Source organism: Otolemur garnettii, unplaced genomic scaffold, assembly GCF_000181295.1.
Source record: "Otolemur garnettii isolate 467f Iridium unplaced genomic scaffold, OtoGar3 scaffold00113, whole genome shotgun sequence".
NCBI lineage: Eukaryota > Metazoa > Chordata > Mammalia > Primates > Galagidae > Otolemur > Otolemur garnettii.
This window is the reverse complement of record NW_003852508.1, coordinates 3137270-3153462: the sequence shown is the minus strand read 5'-3', so window position 1 is coordinate 3153462 and position 16193 is coordinate 3137270. Positions and strand designations below refer to the sequence as shown.

Sequence of the window (16193 nt, the reverse complement as noted above, 5' to 3'; positions counted from 1 at the left end):
TGAGCTAAGGGCCTCAGAGAGTGAGCCAAGGGCCTCAGAACAGGGACACAACAGTGGAATGAGGAATACCTTTAAAAATGTAGAGTATTCAGTTATAACCTAGAGTTATAAATCAGAATCTCTGGAGGTTGGGCCCAGAAATTTTCATTTTTAAGCCCGCAACCCAGGTGAGATTTTTCTATACTCGAACATATGAGGAGCTCTGGTAGATAGTTTAATAATATTTTGAGACTCTAATTTTAAAAAAATATATTTATTTTAGACTAAATTGTAATTTGTCATTTAGATAAACCTTTCATAGATTCAATATAAACCTAACATTCTGCATGTATAATTTTCACACACCTCAAATGATTTTGTTATGCTTTTAATCACACTTAAAGACCATGGTGTTCTCAGAATGCCTATTTAGAATTATGTCTATGTTTTTGTAGGTATCTGGGAGGCAATTACATTGCTGTTGTAGAAGGTTTAGAAGGGTTAAAAGAACTAAGAGAGCTTCATGTTGAGAGTCAGAGGCTTCCTCTTGGTGAAAAGCTTCTGTTTGATCCAAGAACTCTTCATTCTCTGGCAGTAAGTTCGTATTTGAATATTTTGACAAAGATTATGTGATTAACAAGTTATAATGGAACAAAAAGGTGATGAAGGCATATTTGGACACTGTGCATACTCTACATGTTTATATGGCCAATTGCTAGTTTATATGAGTACAGAAGCTGATTTTTCCCACATAATGTCTCAGAAACCCAGCATCTATAAAGTTGGGATAACAATGCCTGCCTTTTCAGGTAACTGGAAAGATCAAAAGAAGGATATGAAATGATTGTATAAACAGAATTTCTAATACAGAAGGTAATTCATTCATAATGTAGATCTTGGTGATTATCATGGCTCAAAATTTTAGGTTTTAGGAAAAAACCTAAGGAAAAAGGAGTGCAGAATTATTTGGCAACTTTTTTTTTTTTTGAAGTTTTTGGCCAGGGCTGGGTTTGAACCCACCACCTCTGGCATATGGGGGCCAGCACCCTACTCCTTTGAGCCACAGGCGCCACCCTATTTGGCAACTTTTAAACAAACTAGACAACAATTGTAATGAGAAGTCATTTCCTCCCTGGATCCTGATTTGATTGCAGGTTGCACTATATATGGTTCTGTCCCATCAGAACTATTTGGGCCTGGAAGCATTGGGTTTGGGACCCCAGTTAAGTCACCTGACAACCCAGTCATATGAGATGGCAATGCCACAGTAAGTTGAGAAGCCAGAGGGCATCAGTGAAGCTCTTGCTAACCCCCAGAGTAAAGGGCTTGTTAGAATAGGCTAACATCATCTCTGGGGCAGGAAATATAAATGTGACATGTTTATTTTTCATAGAATACTTCAGTTTCATTTTAGAGTGCCCAGAAATGGAAGGCAATAGATGGATTTTGAACCAAACTTACAACAATTGAGAGACAAATCCTTTCCTTTTCTATTTTTAGTAGAGACAGAGGTCTCGCTTTTGCTCAGGCTAGTCTTGAACTCATAAACACAAGCAGTCCTCCTTCCTCAGCATCCCAGTGTTCTAGGATTACTGGTGTGAGCCACCATGCCCAGCCGAGAGATAGGTCTTTAAATTGGATAAGAAATGACCTGGTTTCTATTCTACTCCCACCAATGTCACAATAGAATCAACTGCCACCAATCTTACCTCAATCTCAACTGATCACATTGTGGGGATGGCTAGTTTTATTAAAAACACTACTGAAAACATTTTTGCTGGTTCAGTTTTTACACAGATCCAAGCACAATCTGTAATTCTAAATATAAAGCACCATTTTTTCATTTTTATTTTAAGTCTTAAAAAGTATTAGTTGTCAGGCTCAGCACCTGTGGCTCAAGCGGCTAAGGTGCCAGCCACATACACCTGAGCTGGTGGGTTCAAATCCAGCCTAGGCCTGCCAAACAACAATGACAGCTGCAACCAAAAAATAGCCGGGTGTTGTGGCAGGTGCAAGTAGTCCCAGCTACGTGGGAGGCAGAGGCAAGAGAATCACTTAAGCCCAAGAATTTGAGGTTGCTGTAAGCGTGATGCCATAGCACTCTACCCAGGGCGACAGCTTGAGGCTCTGTCTCAAAAAAAAAAAAGTATTAGTTGTCAGGAGCAATGACTCACACCTGTAATCCCAGCACTTCAGGAGGCTGAGGTGGGAGGACAGCTTGAGACCAAGAGTTTGAGACTAGCCTGGGTGATATAGTGAAAACTATCTCTACAAAAAAAATCTTTTTCTACAAAAAAAGTTTTAAAAATTAGCCAGGTATGGTGTGCCTGTAGTCCCAGTTACTTGGGAAGCTGAGGCAAGGGGATCACTTGAGGCTGCAATGAGCTCTACATCACTGTACCAGCCAGACCCTGTTGCCAAAACAAAAGAAACAAAAAAAAAGTTTAGGAATTATTTTTTAAAGGGTGGCCTTTTTTTGGATGTCTCTTGGACTGCCTTCATCTTTTTTTTTTTTTTTAAACTAATAAGAACAAATGCTATAGTTGATTTTAACCAAAATGCTATGAACTAATAGATGACTCCTTCTTGGTAGAGATTCTTGGGCCTCAGATTTTAATCAGCTAATTTTATTTTAAGTAGCTTCTGAATATATGGATTGCCAAGAGAGAACCAGATATTTTATCATTCTTAGTCTTATTTCCTATATATAAAAACAAAGACAAAAACTATTTTTTTTTTATGTAAGTAGAAATTTTAGTGATACTTAGCACAAAATCACTATTTGCTTAAAGTGGAATAAGCATTTTTTCCATGCTGTGTTATTTGTTTGTTGGGGGCATCTTTCATGTTTCTTTGCATTTTTGATTCTTAGCTTCTTTGTTCTTTTTTTTATAAATTATTTATTTTATTGTTTGGGATTCATTGAGGGCACAAAGAATTAGGTTACACTGATTGCATTTGTTAGATAAAGTCCTTCTTATAATTGTGTCCTGCCCCAAGAAGTGTGCCATACACCATGACTCCCCATCCCCCTTCTTACTCCCCTCTCCCCACTCCCTTATTCTCCTACCCTACCCCTTCTTAGCTTCTTTATTCCATAAATTTATCTTGTATCTTGGAAGAGAAAAATAAAACTTATAGAAGAATTGTAGAGAGAAAGAGCAAGTAAGATCACATACTATAGTTCTATAAGTTTAATCTGAAAAAAATGCAATAAAAACAAAATGGCCATGGCTTTTGACTTTTTTGCCTAATGGGCCTGAACTGACAGATACTAACCCTTTCAAGGATCAGGATTTCTGATTCCTGTTTATAATGTTTAGATTATTTACTGATGCTAATTTAATTATTTTTCTTACAGAAGTCCCTCTCCATATTAAATATCAGCAATAATAATATTGATGACATTAGAGACTTAGAACTACTGGAGAATCTTAGTCAGCTCATAGCAGTTGACAACCAGCTTCTTCATGTGAAGGTAGTGTGAACAAAAATTAATTTTATTAGGCAGGCATGGTGGCCCACACCTGTATTCCCAGTTCCTCAGGAGGCTGAGGCAGGAGGATCACCTGAGCCCAGGAGGTGGAGGTTGCAGTGAACTATGATGATGCCACTGCACTCTACCTTTGGCAACAGAGCAAGACCCTGTCTCAAAAAAAAAAAAAAAAAAGAAAGAAAGAAAAGAAAAGAAAAATTAATTTTATAGAGTGGCATAATGGACATTGGAAACTCAAAAGGCAAGAGAGTAGGAAGCAGAGGGATGAAAAATTCCCCATGAGGTAACATGTATGGACATGCCAAAAACCTTGACTTAACCACTGTACAATATAACATGGAATGGAATTCAACTTATATCCTCTACATCTATTAAAATATAAAAGAAGGGGAAAAATTAATTTTTTTTTGAGACAGAGCCTCAAGCTATCCCCCTGGGTAGAGTGCTGTGGCATCACAGCTCACAGCAACCTCCAACTCCTGGGTTCAAGTGAATCTCCTGCCTCAGCCTCCCAGGTAGCTGGGACCACAGGCGCCCGCCACAATGCCTGGCTATTTTTTGGTTGCAGCTGTCATTGTTGTTTTTTTTGGTGGGCCTGGGCTGGATTCGAACTCGCCACCCTAGGTGTATGTGGCCGGCACCTTAGTCACTTGAGCCACAGGCACCGAGCCAAGGGGAAAAATTAATTTAAAAATATTTTTATGAAATTTTGATGGGAAAATACTAATGTTCTGAAATAACTATAAAATGTATCACTTTTTAAACTACTCTGGATTTATTCTAAGGCTAAATAATGAATCTCTACTTCAGAATGTGCTTATTTGCATAATTCTGTGCTCTTACCTGGTTTTCGACTCCATTTTCCAAATGCCTCTATCAAGTTACAGAGGACAAGTTTAACTTATGAAGTTGAACCAGAGAGGCTGTGAATGAAAAACCGCAGCAGAGGGTGGTGCTAAAACAAAGGGAATTTTATGGAAGACTGAACACTTACATGTTAGAGAATCAATATTTCCCTCCCTCTCATACACAAAACTAAGCTCTATTTCCCAAACCTTGTCTCCATGGCTTTAAAACCCAGGCAAAAGGTAGAGGATTCCTCTTTAGGGGAAACTGAAAAGTTCAAGAGAAAACATCTAGGCTGGGCACAGTGGCTCACACCTGTAATCCTAGCACTCTGAGAGGCCAAGGCAGGCGGATTGCCCGAGCTCAGGAATTTGAGACCAGCCTGAACAAGTGCACCACCCTATCTCTAAAAAAGTGGGACACTGTGGCACCTGTTGTCCCAGCTACTCGGGAGGCCAAGGCAAGAGGATCACTTGAGCCCAATAGTTTGAGGTTGCTGTGAGCTATGATGACACCACAGCACTCTACCCAGGGTGACAGAGTGATACTCTTTTTGTTTAAAAAAATAAAAAGACCCCAAAAACAAAATACAAAAAAAAAAAAAATTACAAAATCAAGAGAAAGCACCTCCTAATTCTGACACTTCAGGGTTCCAGGGGGAAAATGCCAGCTGCCTGACTGCCCAATTGCAATATATGAGACCAACTAGTCAACAAGCCTTACTCTTCCACAAAAAGCTCTCATTCACTTTCATAAATGAACAGGCATCTCAGGATTAGTAGACAGACATCTGAATGGAACCTCTAAAATCAAAGAAAGAAGGACAGAAACAAAAAGGAAGTATTCAGAAGAAATATAAGGTTAGATGATTAAGTTCATAAACTCATCTTAGAAAAATGTGCTACATACCTCATTGCTGTTTATCACTACCATTATTATCAAAGTACTCCCTTTGGCCATGTGGTGACTATAGTGATATTTGGCAATGAAGTATGTAGCACTTTTTCTAGGATAAGTTCATGAACTTAATTGTCAGACCTCATATATCATGTGTAAACAGAAAAAGAAAAAAAAAAAACTAGGTCAGATGCAGTAGCTCACGCTTGTAATCGTAGCACTCTGTGAGGCCAAAGCAGGAGGATCACCTTGAAATTAGGAGTCTGCAGCTCCCGCTAAACAACAATGACAACTGCAACAAAACAATAGGCAGGCACTGTGGTGGACGCCTGTAGTCCCAGCTACTTGGGAGCCTGAGGCAAGAGAATTGCTTATACCCAAGAGTTTGAGGTTGCTGTGAGCTGTGATGTCACAGCACTCTACCGAGGGCAACATAGTGAGACTCTGTCTCAAAAAAAAAAAAAAAAAAAAAGACAGAAAGAAATTAGGAGTCAAAGATCAGTCAAAGCAAGAGCTAGAACCTGTTACTACTAAAAATAGGAAAAAACAGCAGGCGTGGTAGTATATCCAGGCTGAGGCAGGAGGATCCTTAGGGAGTTCTGAGGTTGCAGTGAGTTTCAATGGCAACACTGCACTCTACCTGGGGTGACAATGAGACTCTGTCTCAAAAAAAGAGTAATTTTTTTTCAGGAAAATTTTAAATTTTTGTTCTTTGAGCACTTTGAAAAATATTTCTAATGAAATGGTAAACCACAGATGAGGGAAATATTAGCAATATATGTGTCTGACAATTTGTATCTAGAAAAAAAGCTCTTCTGAGTCTACAGTAAGAAGTCAAATGATACATTTTAAAAATGGGCTAAAGATTTCAACAGTGACTTTACAAAAGGAGATACACTAATGGTAAATAAATACAAGAAAAGACACTCAGAACAGTTATTCAGAAGCAAAATGCAGGTTAAAACTAAAATGTGAAACTACTACACACCCAATAAAATGACTAAAATTAGACTGACAATACCAATCGTTGATGAGGATGTGGAGTAACTGGAATTCTCAACCACTGTTGAGGAAAATGTAAACATGTACAACCTCTTTGGAAAACAGTTTGATAGTTTTTTATAAGGATGAACATTCACTTACCATATGACCCAGCAACTGTACTCCTGAGTCACTTGCCCAAGTGGAATGAAAATCTACATGTGGACCAAGCATGGTGGCTCATGTCTATGAACCCAGCACTCTAGGATGCAGAGGCAGAAGGATTGCTTGAGGCCAGAAGTGTGAGACCAGCCTGGGCAACAGAGCAAAACCCTATCTCTAAAATTTTTTTCTTTACCTCTTTTTGCTCTTCCTAATCACACAGGCCCAGCGTATGCTTGGAATGTTTCCAAAGAGTGAAAGGAAGGCTCTCCTAATGCATAACCGACTTGTCCACAATGGTTCTCTGCTCCTAGGAGTACAACATCTTCAGGTCCTGGGGTGGAGGGTTTAAAAAAAAAGATTAAAAATTGTTTTAAATCTATGTTTGTACAAATACCTGTATGCAAATATTTATGGTAACTTTATTTATAATATTGTAAACAACTAAGTTTCCCTTAAATGTGCCACAGATAAACAATATTCCATACAGTGGAATACTACTTGGAAATACTAGGTCATTAAATCTGAAATGTTTGATTTCAAATAAAAAATTTAGTTTGTTATATCTCAATCAAGTAGCAGTACAATTAATCAAAGTATGCACCTAAACTATCAACACAGTTTTGGCATCTTATGGGCAGCTTGTGTGTGCCAGCAGTGAAGAAGCCTAGACAGGCAGTGGCAATGAAATTTCAAAAGGCATTTTCCACAACTTTTTGAGAATTGAAAATATTTCCTCGCAAGAAGTGAGCCAAAGCCTAAAGAAGTGGTAGTCAGTTGATGCAAGGTCTGGTGAATACAGTGGATGACAGAGTTTCCAAGTCCAGCAGCGTTGTCTGTGTGAGAGCATTGGATTAGCCTGTCTCAGCTGCTTAACTGACAGCATCTTCATCATGCCATCCACTGGTTGCAGTAGACATCTCCTGTAATCAACTGACCAGGTTTCAGGAAGCCATACTTGATAATACTAGCGCTGGACCACCAAACAGACACAATTAGCTTTTTTTGATGAATATTCAGTTCTAGACTGTGTTTTGTCACTTCATCTTTATCCACCATTGTGCTGAATGCTTGCAATTGTCAAGAAGATTCCATTTTTCATCCCATGTAATACAGTGTAGAAATGATTCATCTTTACATTGTGTCAGAAAAGAAAGGCAAGCTTCGTGACAATTTCTTTTCTGACACTTGTTTAATTCATATGGAATCCATCTGCCTGGCTTCTTTACCTTGCAGACTTGTTCAAAAGGTCCAGTATTGTTGGAATAGTAGTCAAATGTTGCTGCTAATTCACACATAGGTTGAGATGGATTCGCTTCCACTACGCTTTCAGCTCATTATTATCCACTTTAATCTTAGGTTGTTGCCTATGTGGCTTATTTTCAAGATTAAAATCACCAGAATGGAACTTCTCAAAACATCAAGGTACTGTGCATTCATTAGTCACATCCTTCCCAAATACTTTGTTGATATTTTGAGCTATTTGCACTGCATTGGTTCCATAATGGAACTCATTTTCAAAAATAACACAATTTTTTTGCTTATCCATAGTTGCCTAAAGATTGCTCTGAAAAAAATTTGAAAGATAATGACAAGCCAAAATGTGCATTTTGAAACAGTGAGTATGTACCTACACAATTTTTAAAAAGGAAATGTCAAAGTGAAAAGTCAGAGACATCAACTGTCAAACTTAGTAGTTTAGGAAATTGGACATTTCATACTTAATAAACTAATAAGGAACAAACTACTGATGCACAGAGCAAGATGAACAAATTCAAAACTTCTTTGGTTTATGTTTTTTTGGTTTTTTGTTTTTTTTTTTTTTTTTAGATAGAGTCTCACTCTATTGCCCAGACTAGAGTGTTGTGGCATCAGCCTGGCCCACGGCAACCTCAAACTCCTAAGCCCAACCAATCCTCCCACCTTGGCCTCTCAAAGTGCTAAGATTATAGGCACAAGCCACTGTACCCAGTTCAAATTCAAAAGCTTTAAAGAATACAGACTGTATGACTCCATTTTTATGAAACTCTTGAATTGTATGAGTTCTGACAATTAAGTTCACAAACTCATCCTAGAAAACAAGCTACATACCTCATTGCTAAATATTACAATCACCTTCAAAGTACTCCCCTTGGCAAGCTATGCCCCGACACCAGTGCCTAGTCTATCCTTCAAACCAATTTTGGAATGATGTTTTCTGGAATGGCCAACAAAGCTATCATCATATTACTCTTGGTGTCCTAAATGTCATCAAAATGTCTTCCTTTCACTATTTCCTTTATCTTCAGGTAAAGTAAAAAAGTCATTGGGGGCGAGATCAGGTGAGTAGGGAGGGTGTTCCAACACAGTTATTTGTTTACTGGCTAAAAACTCTCTCACAGACAGTATCTTGTAAGCTGGTGCTTTGTCATGATGCCAGAGCCATGAATAGTTGGCCAAGATTTTCGGCTAAGATTTTCCCATTTCTCTATATAAGTTTACTTGGTCTGCTATGCTTCTTATAATCAGCTGAAGATTTTGACACACAATTTGATGAATTTCTGCAATGTTTTTGTCAGTTCTGCTCATTACTGGCCGCCCTGACCTCTCTTCATCAGCAATGCTTTCTCTCCCCTCAGAAAAACATTTAATCTGTTTGTACACTGCCATTTTCTTCATGGCATTATCCCCATAGACTTGGATTAACATGTCTCTGATTTCACCTCCACTCTTGCCAAGTTTAATAAGAAATTTATAAATGTTTGTTCACTGCTCTAATTCAGGCTCCGACATTCTTGCAACGGCACCCAAAAACATGCACAACAATATGAACACCACTCAGCAAGTCACTGCCACCCGTTGATACCATCACAACTGTGGGATACTGACATAGCAAGGATATGAAACCTTACCAAGTGGTCTGTACAGTGCTGCCAACGTAAGGGCATGGTGGCAAGTTTGTGAACTTAACTATCAGGGCTTGTTTAGTAACAGGTAGCATCAGTAATTGCCTAACCCAGAGAATGAGAAGAAGTCGACTACAACAGGCTATAAGTGAATCTTTTGGGATGATGAATGTTCAGCATCTTGATTATGGTGATTGTTATATAAGTATATATGTTTGGTTATTTAAATGGATGCATTTTATTGTATGTAAAATATCACTCAGTAAAGTTGATTTTAAAATAATATTAGAAAATTTTCAGAACCAGAGGACATGAGTTTCCAGATTTAAAACTGTTTTCCAAATGCCCAACACAGTAGATGAAAACTGACTCTCAACAGGGTTGATTCTTAAAGCTTTTTAGGACACCTGGAACAAAGACAATATTCTAAAAATTTCCGTAGAGATAAGAGAATCATAATAACACAAAATTAGTAATGAAAATGACTCAGTTATAAGGCTTTTCATTATAAAATACAGTAGAACAATGCCTCCTTTTTAGGAGGAACACATTTTCCCTCTATTGCAACTTTAAACTGATTGAAAAATGGAGTAGATAATTCTAGATTGAGAGTATTTTTCCCTTAAAGTTTTAAAGGCATTGTTCAACTGTATTTTATTGCAGCCCAATTCATAACTGCCAAGTCATGTAAGCAGCCCAAGTGCCCATCAACCCATGAATGGATTAACAAATTCTGATATATGTACACTTTGATTTTCTAAAATTCCAATTTAAAAAAAAAGAGTAAGGTGGAGGGAGGGAGATTGGAGGGATCACTTCTGAGGTTTATCTTACAAGAGTACAAGTGAATCTTTCTAAGAGTAGAATATGAACGTTTTAACACAATAACTAAGAAAATGACATGAAGGCTACGTTAACCAGTTTGATGGAAGTGTTTCGGATTATGTGTGAAAATACCACACTGTACCCTAGAAGTGCATTAATGTACATAGTTACCATTCAATAAAAACAAAAAAGAGTAAGGCTGAGTGTTGTGGTGTATGCCTATAATCTCAGTACTTTGGGAGGCCAAGGTAGGAGGATTGCTTGAGGCTAGGAGTTCAAGACCAGCCAGGGTAATTGTGAGAACCCCATCTATAATAATACTAGCTAGACATTGTGGTGCATGACCTACTTAATATAGTTTTCTTACTAAACATCCCCATTAGACTGACAAGTCTTTGAGAGCAAGTAGTTTTGATTTATTAACTTCAGGATTATTCAGAGCTCAGCCCAGTACCTGGCACATAGTAGACACCTACAACATGTTAAAAAACAAATGAATAGGCCGGTGTGGTGGCTCATGCCTATAATCCTAGCACTCTGGGAGGCTGAGGCAGATGGATTGCCTGAGCTCAGGAGTTTGAGACCAACCTGATCTAAAGCAAGACCTCATCTATAAAAAATAGCCAGGCACTGTGGCAAGCACCTGTAGTCCCAGTTACCAGGGAGGCTGAGGCAAGAAAATCACTTTTAAGCCTAAGAGTTTGAGGTTGCTGTGAACTGTGATGCCACCGCACTCCACCAAGGGCAACAAAGTGAGACTCTGTCTCAAAAAAACAAACAAAAAAGAATGAATGAATAAAGGTACAAAAAATAATCTGAGGAAAAAATGCCGATCATTCAGTTAAGTTCCAGCAGCTGGGATATGCCAAAAGTTGCCTTTCCCTCTCACAGAGGGAAGATATCAGGGACTGAGGATATCTCAAGTTCTTTTACTGTCAGCATGAAGACACAAATAATTAAAAATGCCTGCATACAGCTTCTTGGAAGTCTGAATATGGACATCACTCAGGATACATTTGAAATGTGCTTCTTTGGTTGATTTTAAATCATCTTCTGAAGGCTTAGTCAAAGGAAGAGTATTAACTAGCCTAACATCAGAATATTAACTTGTTTTTCTCTATATTCCTGGGATCAGCATCTCTATTTTTAGCTTTAATTTTTGCATTCTTTTTGCTCATTGATGTTCAAAAGCTACTGACACCAAACCCTATGCTACACTGGAGAGATCTCTCATGCTATACATAAGGTCACTGACATCCATCCTAGGAGTCGTCAGCAACAGACAGCTTTGTGCCTTAGGGGAAAAGAAGTGTACATCATTAGAGAATCCTAACAAAACCACTATAATTACCTGAGGTTTTCAGCACTAACAGCAGCTGCATTTATATGGACAATAGTAGGTTACTCAAATGCATCTACAAAAAATACATCCAATAACTAACTACATTTCTTATCCTGGAAAGTATAATTTAAAAAATGGTACTTTTGCTGATATTTACCATTGTCTTTAAAATAGCAATTCAAAATTTAAAGGCTGCATTCAAATGCATATTAAAAATATTTTAGTCACACTCATTGTATTGAGTATTATGAATTTTGTTAACATTATCCAGTACTATGAAAGTCCTGTTAATCAATTCTATAGACAGACTTTTGTGAAGTATTATAAAGTAAAATATGTTAATGATTTGTGAATATTAACAAATTGTCTTCTTATAGTCTTGATCCATGAAGTTGAATTTATGAATCTTTTGGCATGGAAGACTCATTTTTAATTGCCTGCTTTAAAAAAAAAATAATGGTTCCTTAGGATAGTTAAATAATTTTAAATCTCTCAGTTAAGATTCTGGTTTGAACAATGAAAAAGAAACCTATTTAAGAAAAATGTAAAGGACAAATGCAAGGAAAAGTACATCAGGGCACTGAAATCCCTGAGCTTCGTAGAAAGAAAGGAAAAAGAGAATTGAGTTGGTAGAAAAAATAGACATTCCCAAATGTTGTCCATGCCTTAGCTTACATAGTGACAGTCCCAGAGCTACAAGGGAGTGGCTGCACTAGAAGCTGAGGCACAGAATATGGACTTTGTAAGAATCAGGGCGGCCAAGTTGCTTTTGTCCCTCCTGCTGCTTGGGATTTTGTCCCCATTCCTCTCCTCACCTCTTCAGACCCACAACTGCCAAGGATTCCTTACCCATAGGATCCTCTAACCCTACTTTCATCTCACTGATTTCCTAGGCCAAAGCTGATTCAGGGCAGGGACTTCTACATCTATCTAGAATTATTTGTTAGGACAGTGTGCCTTGCATTTTCAAGGGGTTTTTTAACAATGAGACTTAAACCAGGGTTTTGGTTAACTCAGTTAACCAATTAATCACTCTTCCCTAGTTGCAAAGGATTTCCAATAATCCTTATTTTTCTTATTTGTTTTTATTTTATTAATTTATTTTTTTTGAGAGAAGAGTCTCAAGCTGTCGCCCTAGGTAGAGTGCCATGGTATCACAGGTCACAGCAGCCTCCAACTCTTGGACTTAAGCAATTCTCTTGCCTCAGCCTCCCAAGTAGCTAGGACTACAGGTGCTCACCACAACGCCCAACTGTTTTTTGGCTGTTGTTGTCATTGTTGTTTGGCAGGCCTGGGCTGGGTTCAAATCCACCAGCCCCAGTGTATGTGGCTGGCGCCCTAGCCGCTGAGTTACAGGCACCGAGCCTTGTTTTTTTTTTGGCAGGCCCAGGCTGGGTTCAAATCCACCAGCCCCAGTGTATGTGGCTGGCGCCCTAGCCGCTGAGTTACAGGCACCGAGCCTTGTTTTTTTTTTTTTAAGTTAGTACAATGGTTATTAGTGTTGTGTAGTGTTAATTTTTATTCATTGCTTGATAGTACATGAGGAGTTAGATAAAGCAAAGTGCTTTTCTAAGTTTTGTAGTTGAATGTATTTAAAATCCAAAATAGTAGGTATATTTAGAAAGGAAAAGGAGGAATAAAAAAGGAAATAAGGGGCAGTTCCTGTGGCTCAAAAGGGTAGGGTGCCGGCCCCATATGCTGGAGGTGGTGGGTTCAAACCTAGCCCCAGTCAAAAAAAAAAAAAAAAGAGGAAATCATAAGAGAAGATAAATACTATCTTTCCTCTTTCTTTCTACATCTGCTGCCCATTTAATCAGCAACTTCTTCAAAAATAGTTCCATCTTATTTCTTCTTTATAATTCCTATCTTGCTTTTAACCTCATGCCCCTCACCTATTAATCCTTCCATTCATACATACATGTATTCATTCACTCATCTCTTCTTATCCATTCATTGAAAACACCTACTATGCAGTGAACAATAATTGGGGAACAATAGTGAGCAAAAAACAGATACAATCTCTGGCTTTTAGAAACTCTCAGCATTAAGGGGAAGGGAAACATTAAGCATATAATCATTTCAAAACTAATATAAAAGAGCACAAGTACAACAAAGAAGTATGTGGCCCTGAGAGCCTGTAACAAGGAGATTTGTCCTAGTTAGGGAGGTCACTGAAGGCATCCCTGAGGAAGGGATAGCTGAGCTGAGCTCTCAAGACTTATCAGGCAAAGAAAATAGGACGTGCAAAGGCCCTATGGCAGCTGCGGGATGATAAATGTGAGGTATGGGAAGCTGAGGGAGTGAAGGGAGAAAACAGTGCAAACAAAGACTAGTGGGCAGTGGGGCCACAGAGGTCATTTCAGAGAGTTTTGTCTTTATCCTAAGAACAATGAGGACTCACTGAAGGTATTTAAACCAGGGCTGAAGTAATTAGAGAACAGTCTTGAGATCAACACAACCACAGTATTGAAAGAGGTTGGGCTCCTTAGAAAGTGAGAGATGGTAGAAACTTTAATAGAGTTGGGGTGGAAATGAAGTGAACAGATTGGAGAGCTGTTTAGGGAGTAAAGTGGATAAGACTCGGTTATCTAAGAACACTTTGTGGATGGATGACCCACTTCTTCCAAATAAAACAACTGGCAAGGTCAACCACTGAGGAGAAGGAGGACAAAGAGAAGGTTAGACCAAACAATATTCCATTGTTCAGGAATATTTTCCTTTAACTCACAGGGTTCTAATTTAAATGAGATTTACTTTTTATCAACACTCCTTTGTTTTTACTGTACCTGCTTTATACAGGTATGCACCAATGTACAGAATTATTAAATACTTTAATAATAATTTACAATAAAACTTTTGCACCTGTGTAAGTAACTCTTTTTTTTGAGACAGAGTCTCACTATGTCGCCCTCAATAGAGTGCTGTGCTGTCACAGCTCACAGCAACCTCAAACTCTTGGGCTTAAGCGAGTTTCTTGCCTCAGCCTCCCAAGTAGCTGGAACTATAGGGGCCCACCACAATGTCCGGCTATGTTTTTTGTTGTTATTATAGTTGTCGTTGATTGGCAGGCCTGGGCTGGGTTCGAACTCACCAGCCCCAGTGTATGTGGCTGGGGCCCTAGCCGCTGAGCTACAGGCACCGCCCACTGTGTGAGTAGCTTGATGAGTAAAAGTTGAGCCATGATGAACTTTTGGTTGCAAAAATGTATAAAATGTAAAAGAGCAAAAAAATTAATCTTCATCTACAGTTTTTATGTTTGTAAAGTTTGTTTGTTAAATCAATAAAATGATCTGAAAAGTTCATCCCTCATTAGATATAATTAGTAATTTACCTCATTGGTTTTCTGATGACCATTTATCATAAACTAGAGAATCTTCAGTATGAACAGGGAAATAAAAATCTTGACATCTTGCCTCGTATATAAACTAAATATTTGATTTATAAGACACAAATGAACAAACTTCTATGGCCTGTCAGCTTTCTCAGTTTCTAATTTATTCAACCTCTGCTCAATATTGATCCTGACAACAAGAGTGGCCCAAAGATAAATTTATTCATTCCACAGTTTAGTCAGGAACAAGCCAAAAATTATAGATTTTCCCAGGCAGATGATGACAGGCAGTCAGGAGGATGACAAATGGCTGTCTTTAGACCTAGTAAGGACAGTTGGGCCAGACGCTTCCATTAAAGATTGGAGCATGCTGGTCAAATACAGGTTCATCAGTGGTCATCATTAATCGTAGAAAGAGCATTGCCATGATGCAGACGCCTACACAGGAGCTTAAGCACCAGTCCTGCAGGGCAAATAGAATTTGCTCCTCAGGACTTAGCAGCACTCCTCTAAGTGATAGCATGACATGATCATTTATCAAACGGAGACTGTACAGAAAAGTGTCTGCTTCCTTTAGTAACTTATTGAAGACTGGGAAAGTGAAAGCGTTTTATTAAAGACAGGAAGGCAATGAACAACCAGAGCGTATCCAAAGGGTAATCGTATTTCAGCACAGGATTAGTTTAGTCTTAAATAAACATACACTGGAGGCAGTATGTCGAGGGTCATTTATCAAGTGAGGAACAATTAACAAAACTCTAAGCATTCTTTTTATCTATAACAATTTACAGTTCTTTTATCGCTATTATTGCTTAACTTTTGGATGATAAGCATCATATTCAACACTGTACAAAACCATAAGGTATGATCACTTCCTTGGAGGTTTTTAGAATAAAAGAAATACAGTGTAACTCTCACATAAAATAATTACGGCTGTATTAAATGCTACTGAACAAATGCTGTGGAAGGGCATATTCCAGACCCCAGACTGATAATTGAAGTTATATTTTGTGAAGAGTGCTTTCTTATGAGAAGTTGACTACTTATTACTCAAGAGGTCAAGAAATTTCTTCTTCCTTAAAGTATTTTTGATCTCTACTGACAAAAATTAAGACAAGGGAAATTAGTGGAGAGGGCCCACAGGGCAAGAAAACTAATGCATTTATAACTCACCTGCTTTATTCCAGGCACGTTACTTATTTATCTATTCATTTATTTGGAGATAGGATCTTTCCATCTGGGCTAGAGTGTAGTGGTGCCATCATAGCTCCCTGTAACCTCAAACTCCTAGGCTCAAGTTATCCTCCTGCCTCAGTCTCTTGAGTAGCCAATACTCCATATACCCAGCTAATTTTTCTATTTTTTGTAGAGATAGGATCTTGTATTTTTGTTTGTTTGTTTGTTTTTTTAGACAGTCTCACTTTGTCCCCCTCAGTAGAGTGCGACTGT

The 16193-nt window shown here is 38.3% G+C and overlaps 1 protein-coding gene and 1 non-coding gene across 2 annotated transcripts in view; both read left to right on the top strand.

Moving 5' to 3' along the window:
* The window catches only part of PPP1R42 (protein phosphatase 1 regulatory subunit 42), a 21676-nt gene that overhangs the window by 3096 nt on the left and 2387 nt on the right, over nt 1–16193 (top strand). The window contains exons 3-4 of the mRNA XM_023517543.1: nt 435–573; nt 3341–3457. Of these exons, the coding sequence (XP_023373311.1) occupies nt 435–573; nt 3341–3457 (256 nt within the window). The remainder of the gene's footprint in view (nt 1–434; nt 574–3340; nt 3458–16193) is intronic.
* Nucleotides 6557–6688, top strand: LOC111727602. The gene has a single exon (XR_002775115.1). It is a non-coding gene; the product is annotated as a small nucleolar RNA SNORA64/SNORA10 family (small nucleolar RNA).